This window comes from Anabrus simplex, chromosome 2, assembly GCF_040414725.1.
Source record: "Anabrus simplex isolate iqAnaSimp1 chromosome 2, ASM4041472v1, whole genome shotgun sequence".
In the NCBI taxonomy this organism is placed as follows: Eukaryota; Metazoa; Arthropoda; class Insecta; order Orthoptera; family Tettigoniidae; genus Anabrus; species Anabrus simplex.
Window position 1 is genome coordinate 96,262,262 of NC_090266.1, and position 19,714 is coordinate 96,281,975.

A 19,714-nucleotide genomic window follows, 5' to 3' on the forward strand; every position below is an offset into this window, starting at 1 on the left:
TCCCATATTAATGTCCAATAACCGGGAATGTGACAATATGCATATAATTTTATTCGCACAACCACTCACGGTGTTTCATAATTGAAAATTCGTCGTTTTGAACAACAAAAAATATGTGATTTTAATTGGACTTCATGCTTCATATCATGTTCACGCCACACCATTTTAACATTGAAGATTGACAAGACGCCATCACGCTGCGTCACAGGATACAAAGACTTCTTATTCACTTATTTCAACGTGTCCTCGCCTTATTTTTAATGTTCTGTATTTGTGACTGAAGATGTCCCATAAGAGGACGAAACATGTTTCACAAGATAATTTAATGTAGTCTTTTCAATAAAGACAATTACAGTATTGTAAAGGTGGAATTATAAATTCAAATTTTCACAAGTTGGCATATATGTATTCAAGTCTCTGTCTTCACAAATATACAGATTCTCAGGAGCCAATGTATGACCAACACAAGGCAAGCAAATTTGTCTTTTCTAGCTTGTGAACACATAAGTACAGACTAATTTCTGCACCACAGTTAACCTTTTGAACTCCATTACCCTTAGCATATGCTCCCTGCTCCACTCCTAGTTAATTTCTGCACTATGAACAGCTGCAGGAAGTGAACACTGCAAAAATATCCAACACAAAATATAATTATGTTACATGCATATACTTTCAGTTAGAACATACAATACCAGGAGGGTTGGCCGTGCGGTTAGGAGCGCGCAGCTGTGAGCTCGCATCCGGGAGATAGTGGGTTCGAACCCCACTGTTGGCAGCCCTGAAGATGGTTTTCCGTGGTTTCCCATTTTCATACCAGGCAAATTCTGGGGCTGTACCTTAATTAAGGCCATGGCTGCTCCCTTCCGATTCCTAGGCCTTTCCTGTCCCATTGTCGCCACAAGACTTACCTGTGTCAGTGCGACGTAAAGCAAAAAAAAAAGCATACAATAAATTAATCCTTGTAGTTTTTCATTGCATGTTACTTTTCAAAACAGTTTTCTTGGGCGGAGATCGGGTTTTCTCGAACACATTTTGCATTAGAGAACTGTTTCCTTTCCACTACCTTACTTGCTCCTGTTTGAACAGACAGCAGTCTTTATGTTGTTTTTCAGGTAAGTTGTTGATGATGTGGAGTTCACAATTCAAATCTTCCTCAACATATTCCTCGCATTTGAATTTTTTTTTGCGTTCTTCACCAACCAACTCACTGATCACCTGTTTTACGAAGGTTTTTTGTGATCCATGCGATTTGTGTGCAGCAATTTTTATAGAGCAAAAAGCTGTCAGCTGCTGCCACTTACAGTGTCTAGAAGTACAATTTCTGCCACCATTTCAAGCTTTTCATTACAAAAGCATAGCTTGATGTATTGTTCTGAGCAAACAACGCCTTCCATCTTTGACGTGTAGCCAATAATTACATTTGGTTTCTCTAACTGTTCAACACAGTTTTGCTTCTTTCTGTCAATAACTGAAGTTGAATTGTTTCCAGATGTTGGAAGCATCAAAACTGTCCACTAATTGCTCTAAAATATCCATTTCCATGAGCAAAGACGAATCAGAAGCCATGTTTACATTCAATCTACGTAGGTGGTTTGAAAAGTTCTCGGAATGTACTAGAATTAAGTATCTTACCTCGGTGGAACTGCTTTTATCTTTCAACATAGTCTCCCTGTATACTAATGCATTTGGTCCAGCGATGTTCCAATACATTGATCCCATCTCATAAATGAGATTCCTCCAGGCCTGCAAAATACCTCTCCAATTCGGCTGTCAGTTCTTCCCTTGTAGAAAATCTCCGTCCACCAAGGAAAATTTTCAGCTTGGGGAATAGATGAAAGTCTGATGGTGCCAAATCAGGTGAATAAGGTGGATGTGGCAACAATTCGTACCCCAGTTCATGAAGTTTTGCCATGGCAATAACACTTGTGTGCGGCAGAGCATTGTCCTGATGAAAGATGACCTTTTTCCTTGCCAAACCAGGCCTTGTTTCGCATATCTTTTCCTGTAGTTGGTCTAGGAGGTTTTCATAGTATTGCCCCGTAATTGTTTGGCCAGTAGGAAGATAATCTATCAGCAGAATGCCTTTTGCATCCCAGAAAACTGAGGCCATGACCTTTCCGGCCGAACACACTTCCTATGCTTTTTTTGGTGGTGGTGAATCAGCATGTTTCCACTACTTTGACTGCTGTTTTGTCTTTGGGGTATAGTAGTGGACTGAAGTTTCATCTGTAGTCACAAAATGGCGCAAAAAATCTTGTTGGTTGCACTGAAAACGGGCCAGACTTTATTCGGACATTTCCAATCTGGTGCGTTTATTGTCCAACGTCAAGAGCCGCGGCACCAATCTTGCGGATAATTTTTTCATACCCAATTCTTCGGTTAAAATATAATATACCCGTTCAGAAGACATCCCTACAGCTTCAACTATCTCCCACACTTTTAGTCGACGCTCCTCCATGACCATTTTATGCACTTTTGCGATAAATTCTGGGGTCATAACACTTTTTGGCCATCCACTACGTGAATCATCATCCAAGCTCTCCCGACCAAATTTAAACTCGCTGGTCCACTTGGCAACAGTTGAAAATGAAGGAGCAGAGTCCCCCAGTGTGTTCTGAAAGTCGGCATAAATTTCCTTTGCTTTCATACCTTTGTTTCCAAAGTATTGAATCACTGCTCAAATCTCAGTTTTTTCCATTGTCACAAATCACTACGCGGGAACAACTACAAAGAGTCGTCACTACCACACTCCTGCAGCTAGAGCACTGACGCGCCACGAGTTCACTCACAAAGGATGTGTGATTGTGCGGGAACCTCGTTGCTCTAGCACTGACATCTAGCGGTGATTCCGAGAACTTTACAAACCATCCTCGTATATCATTAGTAAACTGTCATAAATATTTGAGAATAACGGAAGTTACAAAGTCATTACAAATTCCCGCAAACTACAGACCGTTAGATAGCTCTACAATACTGGAACACAGCACAGTCATCATAGGAGCACTGAAAGTACGAGCTATTGTTATGTCGAGTAGGACTCAACATCGGAACGCAAGTCTAATATTTTAAGTTTGAGCCCTACTCGACATAGGAGTGCAAAAGGTTAATTTTATGTAGATGTGTAAAAGCCTTAGAATAAACATTAAACAATGGTTGAAGATACACTCACATTTTACATGTGCAGTCATTCATATTCAGTATGCAATACAGGTTACAGACATTCAAACAACAAAACAGTGGTTTTTTTTTTTTTTTTACCTATATACATTTCCTTGATTATTTTTGTGTATATTCTCATTTGTCTTCATAGACCATGTCCTTAGACAAAGTTAACTTTCTTTTATTTGTCAAAAACTTGAGAGCACTTGTGTTTGTATTACTTCTAAAATATATGTGCGCATAGTTTCTTAGAGTAAAAGTAATATACAGTGTACTGTAGGCAAAATATTTTTATCTGTCTAACTTCAAAAGTTGGCACATGAAATCCAAGAAGTCAAGTTTGAAACTACAGCAGTGTGCTGCCAATGAGAGCAATGACACGAACAGCTGATACAAGTAGCTTACAGACTGGAATTTCAATCAAAATGCATATTTTACAATTTATATAGTATTATCATAAATGAAAGCCCAGATCCATCCCTGGTAAAACATTATGTTTACAGTGCACTACGTCTTACGGTATTGGCAAGAACAGATTTGTTACTCTTATTGAACTGCCTCATCCTTTGTTTTGACAATAAGATAGGACTGAGGTATGAGTGATGCTAATAATGCCATTCCATACGCAGCCAGGCTCTGTGATGATTGATGTTGCTCGTAGGGTCAGCTGGTGTGTGCATTTCAGTGGACTTGGCATACTGATATATTATAACACCTTCTGGTGCAGAGAAGAAAGCAACAGGAAATTACCTCACTCCTTATTTCCCTAGCACACATTTTCAGTAATGCCTAGGCTGTGACAGCTGATGTTGGAGATGTTGGGGATCCAACCAGCCTTCGAATTGAAAAGTGAACATCATAAATGAAATGCTGAGTATTATCACAAATTACATAACTTCATTTGCTTTCAACACAATATTATGAGTTGTAACACAGAAAATTAAATTTTAAAGATGCAGAACACATATGTAATTCTGAAAGAAGCAACATTAAACTAAAAGCATTATTCATGGTTATACAAGGAAATATGTTACAGGGGCTCTCTTGTACTCTTGCACTTCCCCGTCCGAATGAAACCAACAGCATGCACGGAGCCATGGCTAATGCCGACCTGAACACAAATTTCTTCCTCTGTGATTCGTCGGTTTTCCTAGATAAGGCCATAAATCCTCCCAACACATCAGGGGTAATGGCTTGATGGGCTAGTCCTGGGTGCGCATTTTCTTGCAGGGATGTGCACCACCCTTCTCTGAATCTCCTATGCCACTCGTGCACACCCATCATGGACGTGCAGTGTTCGCCATATACAACAGACATGCAACAACGAGTTTCATGTACTCAATCATCCACAGCCACCAGAATACGAACCACACTTCTCTGCTCTTCTTAGCTTGCCTCCATTTCTACAACTGGTTGAACACACTAGACCAGTCTGCGCACCATCAAAGACATAACCCAACAACTCCTTGCACCTGTGAGTTGTTACCATGGAGTTCTCCTACCACAGCGATGGCAGTATAGATATGTAACAACAGTGTTGCCACCTTTCGTGCAGAATGTGTGTTATGGCGGGTGTTCAGTTTTCATTTGACTGCCACTTATAGTAAAGAATTAGCTTATTTGTAATACTGTAATATTATTTTGCAATAATTGTAATACTCATTTCAAAACATATGTGAACATGGCATGACAATTAATAATAATAATAAATTTATTCTGCTTTACGTCCCACTAACTACTTTTTTGGTTTTCGGAGACGCTGAGGTGCCAGAATTTAGTCCCAGAGCAGTTCTTTTACATGCCAGTAAATCTACCAACACGAGGCTGACGTATTTGAGCACCTTCAAATACCACCAGACTGAGCCAGGATCGAACCTGCCACGTTGGGGTCAGAAGGCCAGCGCCTCAACCGTCTGAGCCACTCAGCCCGGCGGCATGACAATTGTGTGCTCAATGCTGTGAAAGTGTTCCTCATATCTACTGAATTTCAAATTATATATCTGCATGTACATAGAGGAACGGAAAGTAATAACAGGGCATAATTCAAACAATTAGAATAACGTGTTGGATGGGTATGGTCAAGACTGCCATTACAGCTAGGAGAATGACACTGTATGATGACAGGTAGTCACGTCACAGTATAAGGTGCCAAAACAGTTGCATCAATACACAGTGTACCCCCCCCCCCCCCCCCAATTCTGGCGGCAATGCAGGCATGTATTCCCGCATGCAAACGATCATAAACGTGCCAAATGGTATCCTGTGATAGACTGTCCCAAGCATCTTGCACCTTTTGTTGGAATTTGGGAATGGTTCTTTCAGGCTCTGGAGAACGTGTAAGTTCCCGCTTCATAATATCCCATATGTGTTCAATTGGCAAGAGATCCGGGGTGATCTTGTTGGGCAGGGCAGTTGTTGTACACAGCGTAGAACACGTTGCGTCGCAGCAGCTGTATGTGGACATGCACTGTCCTGCTGAGAAAGCACTTCACCTTCCTGTGAAAGCAATGGCAGTAGCTGGGGAGAACAACCTGTGTAATGTAGCAGGCAATGATTAGATTACATTACCCTGAACAAACACCATCTTTGATCGTGAGGTGTAACTGATGGCCCCTCACACCATGAAGCCTGGGGTGGGACCTGTATGTCGCGAGCGAATGCACTCTGGAAGAGGCCGCTTACCAAGTCTACACTGTACATGTGTACGTCCATCACTTGCATACAGATAGAACCTACTCTCGTTATTGAAGACAACAGAACGCCATTCCCCTCTCCAGTCGACTCTTTCACGACACAAGAGTAGCCGTGCTTGGTGTCGTCGTGGTGTCAGTGGCAGCCTTGCCAGATTCACAGGTGATTGTAATTCTGCTGCAAGCAGATGGTTCCCAATGGTCCTCGGTGACATGGCAGGTGCAACATGTGACCAGATTTCGTTTCTGGATGATGTTCGATCAGCCATCGCTGCTCGCACAATGCATTGATTTAGACATGCATCTGTACTACATGGGCATCCGGAGCCTGATCTACGGATGTTGGAATGTTTCACAGACCACTGCTGAAAGCAGCAACACTCCACCGATACATTGTGCTCAACATGTGCAGCAATCCATCGATACGTCCATCCAGCTTCCCACAGGCCCACAATGCGACCCCATTCAAATGGCAGCAGTTGTTCAACAGAAGCACAAACTCATCGACAGGGCATGGTTGTGCCCTAGAATGAATGTTGCAAACACTGTTCGCCTCTAACTTCAACAATGTTACTGCTCGCAGAGTCAAAACAGAGTGCACATGGACAGGAGTGCAGGACACCATCTGATCGCCGATGTCTGTGACAAATGAATCACTAACACAACAACCCCTTATGATGCACACGTTATACCCCGGTGCCACTAAACACAATCCTTGAGGATGTTGCATGTCTTTCTTTCTGGCAGTGTATTTTAATTACTGTTACCAGGAATATCACAAAAAGATACAATGTTTTGTGGCACACCTTGCGAAACTCCCGGAACAATGGAAAACCAATGACCAAGAATATTCAGTGTGTTCTTTACAGATGTAGGACCTATGTAGTTTTACTGCATGAAAACACACGATGTGCTATATCAACTGGATCTCTCAGTAATAATCAGCTCTAATCAGTAGAAATAGTGTACTTTTATTGAAGTTCACATTTGCATTAGCAAAATTTGTGTTTTTTCAGCTAGTAAAACAGGTGTGGAAAACTACTTCACCATTAGTTTAGTATCTCACACTTACAAAATTTTAACAAGTACTACACAAGACTGAAAAGGTAAGTTGAAGCTGAGTTGGGAGAAGAGCAGTTTGGCTTCAGAAGAAATGTAGGAAGACATGAAGCAATCCTAACTTTATGTCTTATCTTAGAGGAATTAACTAAAGAGGACAAGCCTACGTTCACGGCATTCATACATCTAGGCATTTCATAATGTTGATTGGACCAAGCTATTTGAGATTCTGAAGGTGATCGGGATCAGATACAGAGAGAGAAGAATTATCTACAATCTGTACAAAATTCAGTGTGCAGTAATAAAATTGATGGCTATGAAAAAGCAGCAGCAATCCAGAAAGGAGTGAGGCAAGGCAGAAGTTTGCCCCATCTCCTTTTGAATGTTTATACTGTATAGAACAGGCAGTAAAGGAAATCAAAATGGAATATTGACAGGGAACCACAATCCAATAAGAGAAAAGATCAAAACTCTGAGATTTGCCAATGATATTGATATTTTATCTGAGTATGCAGAAGATCTGGAGAAATTACTGAGTGGTATGGATGGAGTCTTGGAAAGGGAGCACAAGATGAAAATAAATTAATAAAAAACAAAAGTAATGGAATGCAGTCAAACAAAGTCAGGTGATGCAGGAAATATTAGATTAGGAAATGAAGTCTAAAGGGAAGTAGATGCATATTTTTACTCGGATGGTGAAGTAAATAATGATGCCGAAGTAAGGAGGGCATAAAACGCAGACTAGCACAAGCAAGGAAGGCCTTTCACAGGAAAAGAAATTTGTTCACGTCAAACATTGATACAGGAACTGGATGTTTTAGAAGCAATTTGTCTGGAGCGTGGCAATGTATGAAAGTGAAACACGGATGATAACTAACTCAGAAAGGAAGACAATACAAGCTTTTGCAATATGGTGTTACAGAAGGATGCTGAAGGCAAGATGGGTAGATCAAATCATGAATGAAGGGATACTAAATCAAACTGGTGAGAGGAGAACGATTTGGGAAAATTTGAGCAGAAGAGACAGAATGATGGGACACACCTTAAGACACCCAGGACTTGTTCATTTAGTTTTTCACAGAAGTGTAGTCGGTAAGAAGCCAGCCCCGCGGTGTAGGGGTAGCGTGCCCGCCTCTTAAACAGAGGCCCCGGGTTCGATTCCCAGCCAGATCAGGGATTTTTACCTGCATCTGAGGGCTGGTTTGAGGTCCACCCAGCCTACATGATTACAATTGAAGAGCTATCTGATGGTGAAGTAGTGGCCCCGGTCTAGAAAGCCTCACGACACCTCGTAATCTGCAGGCCTTCGGGCTGAGCAGCGGTCACTTGGTAGGTCATGGCCTTTTGGAGCTGTTGCGCCATGGGGTTTGGAGGGGTAGGCAGTAAGAACGGCAGCGGTGGACCAAGGTATGAAGATGTCAAACAGGTTAGGATAGATGTAGGATGATGTAGTTACATAGAAATAAAAAGGTTAATACAGAATAGGGTGGCATGTAAAGCTTCATCAAACCAGTCTATGGACTAATGACCCAAACATCAAGAACACTGTTTTTGTATAAAAAGGTACAGAACATTGAATAGACACATAACAACCAATCTTTAATATGTGCAGAGAGTGATCGTGATGAATCAAAAGTCACAGAATTTTTTTGCAAAATTTAAAGCTGGGAATTTCAGGTTGAAAAATGAGAGCTGCTCTGGGAGATCTTCAGCTGTGGCTAACTATCCCAAAAGGAGACACAAGAAAAGAGACCCAAACATATCAAAATGGAATACCCCTAATAGATCGTTCATTAACACATACTGAAGTTTAGGTATACTTCTAGTTATGCAACTCGAGTCTCACAGAAACTTTTATGAACAAATGGAGACTGGAGGTGAAAAATGAACTGTGCACAACACACAGGAAGGAGATCATTTTGAGGTCATGTTTTTGCACCTCTATCAAAAACTAATGGGTGGAAACTGAGGGGAAACTTCTTTTCCTTAGAAGTTGCTTTACATCGCACCGACACAGATAGGTCTTATGGCAACAATGGGACAGGAAAGAGCTAGGAGTGAGAAGGAAGCGTCCGTGGTCTTAATTAAGGTACAGCCCCAGCATTTAGCTGGTGTGAAAACAGGAAACAATGGAAAACCATCTTCAGGGCTGCCGACACTGGGATTCGACACACTATCTCCGGAATACTGGATACTGGCCACACTTAAGCTTGGTGAGGGGAAACAACACTGTCAAGACCAATGATAAAAATATATCATTAACAGGTGAGTTTGTTAGAATAAACAACCTCTTCAAGGGACCATATTCCCTTTCTCACCTTAGCATATTATTCTGATGGTCATTCTGAGTGCTATCCCATCCCTCAAACGCTCACTCCCACCAAGTAAATGCAGGGATGGTTGGTAACTTGTATAAGTTTCAGAGCTCCTACGCCAATACTGGCCTAGGTGACTGCATGTAATCATAATTAGAGTATTAAATAGACTACATCCTCACAAAGTTTTCTCAAACTAATGAATGAACTGTCATGGCACTTAAAATCATGTAAAATGCAGTCAGTTCTTTTCTCCTCGTACTCCGCTCATTAACATCTACGAGAAAGTAGGATTATATCTGCCGGGCTGAGTGGCTCAGACGGTTAAGGCGCTGGCCTTCTAACCCCAACTTGGCAGGTTCGATCCTGGCTCAGTCCGGTGGTATTTGAAGGTGTTCAAATACGACAGCTTCGTGTCGGTAGATTTACTGGCACGTAAAAGAACTCCTGCGGAACTAAATTCCGGCACCTTGGCATCTCCGAAGACCGTAAAAGTAGTTAGTGGGACGTAAAGCAAATAACATTATTATTTATTATTAGGATTATATCTAGTCAAGATGTTCAAGTTTTGCTAAAGACGTAAAAGCCAATGAGGCAAAAAGTGAAGCAAACTACCCTCCTCATTTCTATGTGAATACATTTTTAAATTGCCAGAAAATTGGACAAAAGTCATAGGATTTAAATAATATATTTTTTGAAATGCACATTCTGTTTCTATGTGGAAATATGTTCCGAACATTCCTGACCACCTCATATTTGGATTTAAGCTTGACAGTGTGACCCAAGACTTAAATAATGTATTAGTCCAGTATTTTTTAAGTCAAATTGTGGAAAAACTTGGGGAGAAGCTACTCTGACTGGCTACCACTGGTGTCAGTATTTGAACAATGGATATCCAAGCAAAAATATTTTTCCATCCCAGTGTGGAGTGGATACATGTGAAGCAAATTAATACAAGACCCTGCAACAGGTCTTCCAACTACACTAAAACCTCGATGCATCATTTTTCAAGGGCGAAGGGGAAAATGACGCTTGATGCGGGAAAACGATAAATGCGGGTGACAAAAAATAGGAGGAAAGCAAAATAATAAAATACGGGTACCGTATTTGGACATTTTTGGTCATGCAAATATAACAACAATAATAATGGCATGTGGCCTCTGGAGCCGGGTGCAGGTCAGTCACGAACCGTCAGAATTAATTATCCACTCTTTTGTTTCCATGGCCTGCCTGCTTCCTCTAGCATGTCAGTGTTTTGTTCTACATCAGACATTACATGCACTGTACATTTCACTATAGAGGCGAGTCTCAAAAATAATTTTTCTCCTTTTTAATTTCCTTTCTGTTTGTTTATTCATCCCTAATTTTGGCTATCATTCCAGATTTACTTCATTGCCTGAGATCCTAACCCAACTTAAAGATATCATTATTATGACAAGAAGATCACAACTATAAATTTTGTTGTTATATGTATACAGAAAAAAAATTGCATTGAAAATTGTATTGTAAATTTATTTCTTACTTCTGTCGGAATTAACCACGGAAAGTTAAAATCCCCGACCTGATCCCTTGAACTGAAGGCCAACATTTAGCCATGGAGCCAGACATGCTCATCTATATATATAAAGTAACTTGTCCTGACTGACTGACTGACTGACTGACTGACTGACTGACTGACTGATTCATCATCGCCGAGCCAAAACTACTGGACATAAAGAAATGAAATTTTGAGGATACATTCATAATAAGATGTAGGTGCTCGCTAAGAGAGGATTTTTGGATATTCCGTCTCTAAGGGGGTGAAAAGGGGGTGAAAGTTTAAAATGAGTGTATCTATATCTCAAAACGTTAAAGGTTTACAGATATAAAAATTGGTATTTAGAATCTTCCTTAAAAATAAGGAAACAAGTATTTTTTTGTTTTCGGAAAATCCCAATGGGAGGGGTGAAAAAGGGTGAAATAGTGGTTGAATGCCTTTAATGAGGATACCGGTACTTATATCTCAGAAACTAAACATATTGCAGACCTGAAAATTGGTACTTTAGATCTCTTTTAAAAATAAAGAAAAACGTATTTTTTTGTTTTTGGAAACTCCAGTTAATGGGAGGATGAAAAGGGGGGTGAATTTTTAAAATTGGTGTATCTATATCTCAAAACTTTGAAAGTTTACAGATGTAAAAATTGGTATTTAGATTCTTCATTAAAAATAAAGAAACACGTACTTTTTTGTTTTCGGAAAATCCCAATAGGAAGGGTGAAAAGGGGTGCAAAATTGTTCGAATGCCTTTAATGAGGATATTTATATCTCAGAAGCTGAAGCTATTACAGACCTAAAAATTGGAGTTGGGGAGCTCCTTTAAAAATAAAGAAACACGTATCTTTTTGTTTCCGGAAAATCCAATTATTGGGGGGTGAAAAGGGGGTGAATTTTTAAAATGAGTGTATTTATATCTCAAAACTTTTAAAGTTTATAGATGTAAAAATTGGTATTTAGAATCTCCTTTAAAAGTAAAGAAACATGTATTATTTTGTTTTCGGAAAATCCTAATAGGAAGGGTGGAAAAGGGTGAAAAAGGGGTTGAATGCCTTAAATGAGGCTACTTATATATTTCAGAACATGAAGATATTACAGACCTGAAAATTGGTGTTTGAGATCTCCTTTAAAAATAAAGAAACACGTATTTTTTGTTTTTGGAAAATCCAATTAATGGGCGGTGAAAAGGGGGTGAATTTTTAAAATGAGTGTATCTATATCTCAAAACTTCTAAAGTTTATAGATGTAATAATTTGTATTTAGAATCTCCTTTAAAAATAAAGAAACAAGTATTTTTTGTTTTCGGAAAATCCCAATAGGAAGGGTGGAAAAGGGTGAAAAAGGGGTTGAATGCCTTTAATGAGGCTACTTATATTTCCGAACCCGAAGATATTACTGACCTGAAATTGGTATTTGGGATCTGCTTTACAAATAAAGAAACAGGTATTTTTTTGTTTTTGGAAAATCCAAATAATGGGGGGTGAAAAGGTGGGAGAATTTTTGAAATGAGTGTGTCTACATCATAAAACTTTAAATGTTTTTAAAGATGTAAAAATTGGTATTTAGAATCTCCTTTAAAAATAAAGGAACACGTATTTTTTTGTTTTCTGTAAATCCCAATAGGAGGGGTTAAAATGGTGAACAATAGGTTGAATGCCTTTAATGAGGATACATATATCTCAGAAACTGAAGATATTACAGAACTCAAAATTTTAATATGATATCTCCTTTAAAAATAAAGAAACACGTATTTTTTGTTTTTGGAAAATCCAATTAATGGCGGTTAAACAGGAGTGACAAATAGGGGTGAATTTTTTGAAAGACTATATCTACAGAATATCTGAGAAACGTAAAATGTTACAGACGTAAAAAGTAGGTATTTGGAATCTCCTGTAAATGTAAAGAAACATAGGTGATTTGTTTTTGGAAACTCCACTTAAGGGAACTAAAAAGGGTGAAATTTTAAAATGAGAATTTCTACAATATATCTCAAAAAACTTAACATGTTACAGAAGTGAAAAATGGTATTTTTATCTCTATTAAAAATAAAGAAACGTGTACTTTTAGTTTTCGGAAATACCACTTGGGTGGAGGGGGTAGTTAATAATGACCGAAAATGGTGTTGAATTCTTTTAATTAGGCTACTGATATCTCAAAAATGAAGATGTTACAGACGTGAAATTTGATATTTGGAATCTGCTCTAAAAGTAAAGAAACACGTATTCTCGGAAAATCCAATGAAGGGGGGGGGTTAAAGAATTGAAAATTTAATTGACTTATTTGTATGAGAATACATAAGCTAATAAAAACTAAAGTTGTTACAGACGTGAAAATTGGTATTTGGATCTCCTTTAAAAACAAAGAAGAACGCGTTTTGGGGGAAACCATCTTGGGGTGTGGGGGCTGGAGTGAAAAGCAGTTGAATTCCTTTCGTGAGGATAAACTGAAAAAGTTAGAGTCGTGATATTTGGTATTTAGAAGATCCTTTACTATTAAAGAAACAAGTATTTTTTGCTGGAAAATTCACTTGGTTGGGTGGGGAGGGGGAGGAGTGTGAAAGGAAGTGAAAAAAGTGAATTATTTTTATGGGTATACTTATATCTCAAAACTGAAGGTAATAGACGTGACCACATTGGTGTTTGGAATCTCCTTTAAACATAAAGAAGCACGCCATCTTTTCATTCCTTTTTGGGGGGGTTAATTGACTTAACGGCAGTGGGGTGTCAAGGAGGGGAGACCAATTGATTTTACTGTTCGCAATGTACTTACAAGGAGCCTCCGTTGCTCAGGCAGCCTCTCACAGCTGGGTTGCGTGGTCCAAATCCCGGTCATTCCATGTGACATTCGTGCTGGACAAAACGGAGGCGGGACAGGTTTTTCTCCGGATACTCCGGTTTTCCCTGTCATCATTCATTCCAGCAACACTTTCCAGTATCAATTCATTTAATTTGTCATTTAATAATCATTGCCCCAGAGAAGTGCGACAGGCTTCGGCAGCCGGAACAATTCCTATTGTCACCGCTGGACGGGGGCTTTATTCATTCCATTCCTGACCCTGTCGAATGACTGGAAACAGGCTGTAGATTTTCGATGTACTTATTCTGATCATAAACCGATCATTTCTAATCTTTACTGGGTTTCGTTTTCAAGAACCATCTTTTCCTTCGGAGAACGTTCTTAGATTACAGTAGATTCTCCTGGCATATAAATAAAAATTTAAACACATTTGAAATAAACGATAGGAAAGAGATTGACCGTCCAATTGTTCACCTCTAAATAAGGCCAATAATGCACGGGAGTATGTCATTCGTATCGCCAGAAATCCCGTACACTTGCCTTGGATCGTCGTCAAATGTGCGGATCCCGCTGGAAACGGGTCCTGGACGGGTAATGACTAAGAATGCAGTCCGGCCGCGGGTTCAGTACCGCCAAGGCACCCAAGAAGACACCACGCCGGATCTCCTGAAGGATTTGATCCATATTTAAAATGCTTATAGGAAAAGATGGCAAAGATTTAGGGACCCAACTGACCGGGTGGAATACCTGGACCTAGCCAGGAAGTACGAAATCGATTGCTGGAAAGAAAGATTGAAAAATGGGAGGAAACTTGCCGTAATCTATTAGAAAACGAGTCAGATCGCGAATTCTGGCGAATTCTCACAGTAAACGAATCAGATCGCAAATTTCGGCGGATTATATATCTACAACATTAAGCATTCAATTATAAATTTCGGTATAATACCGTAGCGAAGCACGGGTATCTTGCTAGTACTACATATAACAGTGTCCGACTCGTTGCTGAACGGTCAGCGTACTGGCCTTCGGTTCAGAGGGTCCCGCGTTCGATTCCCGGCCGGGTCAGGGATTTTAACCTTAATTGGTTAATTCCAATGGCACGGGGGCTGGGTGTATGTGTTGTCTTCATCATCATTTCATCCTCATCATGACGCGCAGGTCGCCTACGGGAGTCAAATAGAAAGACCTGCACCTGGGGAGCCGAACCCGTCCTGGGATATCCCGGCACTAAAAGCCATACGACATTTCATTTCATACGTATAACAGTATCAAAATATTGCAACCATGATATACGTGATAAAAATAAAAAGTGTTACTTTTACGTTGTTTTGCTTTACTTTCCTTTACATCTCGTAATAATCAAAAACCTTTAAGGTCAGTTCTCTTATTGTAAATTAATGATATACGTGCATTTTACGGCGGATAACCTGTATTTTGGTAAAGATTCCTTAGACCCTTCGCAAACGATAGGTTAGAGATCCCACATGGCGCAGCTCGGACGATGTCATAGAGGTTAGAAATTCAACACGGCGCATCTCGGATGATGTCACAGCAGGCTATGCAAGGCTGCCAACTTAGGAACTAGTTTCAAGACCAGGCTAGTGAAAGGATTATTGGTCTGGCTTGTAATAAGACAATTGGGCAGGGGGCAACAAATTGGTCAATAGGCCTCTAGCGTCCCACACACTCTACAAGGTATGATGCAATTAATAACTCTGTGACTAATTGAAATGTACCTGGAGCACGCCGTGACTGTTTTAAACTGCATGATTTTTGCATTTTCAACTAAGGTGGCAGCCCTAGCCAGTCAATAGCAGCACAGAAGAATGGTGGCAAAACCGAGTTTTACAGTGCCTCTGTTTTAATTGTTGTAAATAAGAATACTTTTAGGGGTCAGTTAATGGGTCGAGGAGAAGCGTTGGCGCCGTGAGGCTCATAGTGAGGTTGCGCGAGAATAACCTGCACAGAGCAATCCAGTCTACAAGATCCTTGCTCTAGACGAGAAACTCTGAATCGTTCGTACATTTTCGCGTAACAGGTTGCCGCTATTATATGCTAGAGTATTGAGCTGTCTCCTTATATCTTTTTATCTTGTGCTGGTCTCATCGGACAATTCTTCCCTCTACGCAAAAGTGGAACTTACATCTACAACTTTCTAGAAGCATATACGTAGTTATATATGTCAATCATGCAACACAGGAGTAACTGGTAACCAAAGACTATTTCATGAAGAGTTTTTACGTGACTTCACAAGATTTTACTTGTCATTGTGAACACTTCTGTTACTTTTATCATTATTCGCAAATACGGTTTTTTACTTTTATCTGTCATTCCACCACCATCCCATCCTTCTAGATCCTCTCTCATTTCTCCACATTATTTTTATCACTATGTCTGTTACTGTTGTAATTTGGCTGGGCTGATGATGGTCCAGAGTGGACCGAAACTAGTACCTTTTAATATCATTGTAATGTTTTTGTAAAAACATCAAAGATTTTTTAGTATTGAGAAGGTGGAATATTAAAAAATTTTGTATTTACTTTAAGCATAGTCTCAACTCAATACGGAACCTAACAATGAAGTTTATTACTTTTAATCCTTATATTCAAGAAAAAACTTTTGAGTATATTTTTCTTATGTACGATCAATCCATGCAGGGAAAAAAGTGGCCGAGGACAATGTTTTTTGATGATTGTTGCGATAAAACAATAGTTCGAGGAACGATAGATGTGGGGAAATTTAATATTGGTTTATATTTTTGGGACCCATTAAATTGAACAATGAATACGGGAAAACAACAGTTCCAGGAATGATGCATCGAGATTCTACTGTACATTCACTCAAGCTTAGACTAATTGAATCACATCCACCAAAGTAATCTTAATTTCTTTAAAATCTTATCTGTTCACCTTGCAGGATAAGAACCTATTTGGTGGTACTTAGCAGGAAGTTTGAAATACTATGATTAATAACTACAACCTTTGCATAACTCCGTTCGTCTGTATTATGTCTTCAGAAATTTCTACGTTGTTGTTGGGGATCCCATGAGTCCCACACTTTTCAACATTTATACAGCAGATGTGAACCACATAGTAGAGGAAGGATCAAAAGCAGAGCTGATCCTATACGCAGATGACATGCTGATCGGAGCGAAAGAAAAGGAGGATGTGCAAAGGGCAGTCCGCAGACTAGAGACCTGGGTGGAGGAAAACAGCCTACAGATAAATGAAGAAAAGACAGTACAAATGACCTTCAGAAAAGGTGGGAAATCAACGCCCAAAGACAACATAACATTACACCAAAAGCCATTACAAAAGGTACGAAATTACAAATATTTGGGAATAACACTACAGACAACAGCGGTGTCCTTTGGTATACATATTCAAGAAAGAACGGCAGCAGCAATCAGAGCCTCATGCAGCATCCAAAACATTTCAAACCTTTCAATCAGCACGGCGATGAGACTTTTCAAGACGACAGTAGCGCCAGTGATAACATATGGAATTGAGATCGTGTGGGAAAAGCTGAAGATCGGAGACCTGATGAGAATAGAAAGAATAAAAGCAATGTTCATGAAGAGGATTACCCGAGTCGGAAAGACAGCGCCATCCCGGATGGTATACGAAATGCTGCGGGAGACGTATTTCATAGAAGACATACGATCACAGTTCTACCTACAATCAACGGAAGCAAGCAGGGCACTAGTAAACATCAGGGAAAGGGAGAAAAGTGAAATCGACCTCGACTTCTACGCCTCACCAGCGATGACGAACGATAGATGGACTAGAGAGTGCAACACACAGCGCCACGTGATAACACGACTCTCCATACATGGGTTTCACCACAAGGTATGCGTAAACCAGAAGTTCCATGAGCCAGACGAAGATTGTAAGTGCATTTTGTGTGGACAGAAGTGTAGTAGATATCACATCATAACATGCACGAAAAGAACCAGGACAATTACAGACTATAGCAAAGACTAAAATGTGAAATTTATTTAATGCTCAAACTTGAGTGTACATTTCTCTATTAATTAATTAATAACTACAACCTTTAGATTTTAGTGTGACCACAATTGTGACAAACACCATTACTAATAGTCCATACTTCAAACCTATTTTGAAAATCAATTTTCATTGATTAAATTGCAATATTTTGGTAATCAGTAACTTGACAAACTCTTGAAAGCAAAGGTACAAAAGCTACTTCTACCTAGTGCAAGTACAAGACATTTAAATTCAATTTATCAGGGTGCAACTTATACAATGGTTACTTACATGTATGTTTCCACGACACATATGCAGCAGGTGAAGTGCGTACTCCTTATTACGACCACCACCAGGCACTGCAGCACAGCATGCAAACTCCAGGTACATTTCAACTGTGCAGACAAAAACATCTTATTAGAGAATCAGTGATGCATTAGCAACTGAATATTTTACTTGCATTATTATACAAATAACCAAGAAATGGTTAAATCACACCAAAGCAATGAAATCTGAAGTAACAGAATATATAAATTTCATTAATTTGCCAAAGTAGTAATCCATGGGAGGTTTAGATGACTAGAAAATCAGAGACTTTAACCATCAAAGCAAGTCATGTTCACCTCTGTAGTGTAATGGTTGGCTTCACTGAAAATTTTATTTTGGAATATAAATTCTTTATGCTGTCATACCTAAGACAAGAGGATGACATGTTCTTTTGATAGAACAAGGCCCTATCGTACATTACAACTTGACATATTCTTTCATGTGTTCTGCAATTCTTATGACCAAATCTCCAGAAATTCTCCACCACTCACATCTCATATATTCTGTACCTGCTTGAGGGGTGGAAGAGGATCACACCACACATTGATATGCTTCAGAACATTTTAAACATTTTACATGCTTGCATAATTAACACACTGGAGACACCCATATTTGAATGTGCTACCATCCAGAAATTGCAGGATTATTAAAGTTTTGAAATGTTTTCAACACTAGGAAAAGCCATGATTGTAATAACTTATGGAATAATTAGGAAGATCACACTTTCCTCTACATAAAAATTAGTTTTAATTATAATAATATAAAATTATGAAGATGATAAGTTCTACAAACAAAACAAAATTCAGACACAGCTATGGATGCCAGTTAGGTCAATATTTTGAAAATTGACAAATATTGAGGACACATCTCCTAATACATATCAATACAGATTCGAATCTAATTGGCTAATTGTTTACAACCAGTAATTTCTTTTTTTGCCGTTCATCGCTTCATGATGGGCACACGGGATACAACTCAAAATTTTAGAGTGCAGTATAAAACTATATTACAGAACCCGTTTTACAGCAATTTGAAATTAGCTCATTACCTAAGCTAACATGCCTGAAGTGTCAGAATTGTCATGTTCGCTTGGTCTATAATTGTTATCCTCGTCCTCATTTTCTGAACCCGAGTCTTCCATAAGAACATCCAGTATGTATTCCTCTTCTAAATTTGGTACACTTGAATTAGACATTTTAAATATTCAGAACAATGACACAGACAAGCCTGCCTCTCAGACATATGCTCTTCTTGTCCGCATGCATATATTTTCCCACTCACTTTACAACTGAAAGTGAACAATGGTGCAGCCTCAGGTTATGTAGGAATGTGGCTGTGTTGTCAGTGCCTTGAAAGAAGAGCTCTCGACTTATGCTCATAACTAGTATATTTTAAGCTTATAGAGTATTTTGGTGATGATATAGTTCACCAAAAATGCAGCTACTTTATTTAGCTACAGCGAAAACATGCACCCATAGATTCTCCAAGCTCTGTCAGTAACAACAAAATATCGTGTCCATAATTTCTACGGGCATTGTCCCCAATGTGTTAACTATGATGAATTAAAAGCAGTATAATATACAAGCTGTAGTTTGTATACATATAATTTCCAATCTAAGGCTGAAGTTCCTTCGACCAAGGCACATACAGCCCATTAAGTTCCCTGGTCTGCCAAGGCAGATATTCTTCAGGTGTTTGGAGTGTCACGAGGTCAGTGTTAAGACATTCTCAGCTATATATGGTAAATATACGTTCATAAATTGAGGAACTGATGATTGGAATTCATTACCTGCAGCTGTCTTAGAGCCTTTTCCCAAAAATGCAAGATGCTTCAAGAATCAACTCCAG

At 39.3% G+C, this 19,714-nt stretch overlaps 1 protein-coding gene across 1 annotated transcript in view; it reads right to left on the bottom strand.

Annotated features, from left to right (window-relative positions):
• LOC136863454 (serine-rich adhesin for platelets) overlaps window positions 1–19,714 on the bottom strand; it is a 253,575-nt gene that overhangs the window by 60,963 nt on the left and 172,898 nt on the right. Inside the window, exon 8 of the mRNA XM_067139861.2 lies at window positions 17,831–17,934. Within this exon, the coding sequence (XP_066995962.2) occupies window positions 17,831–17,934 (104 nt within the window). The remainder of the gene's footprint in view (window positions 1–17,830; window positions 17,935–19,714) is intronic.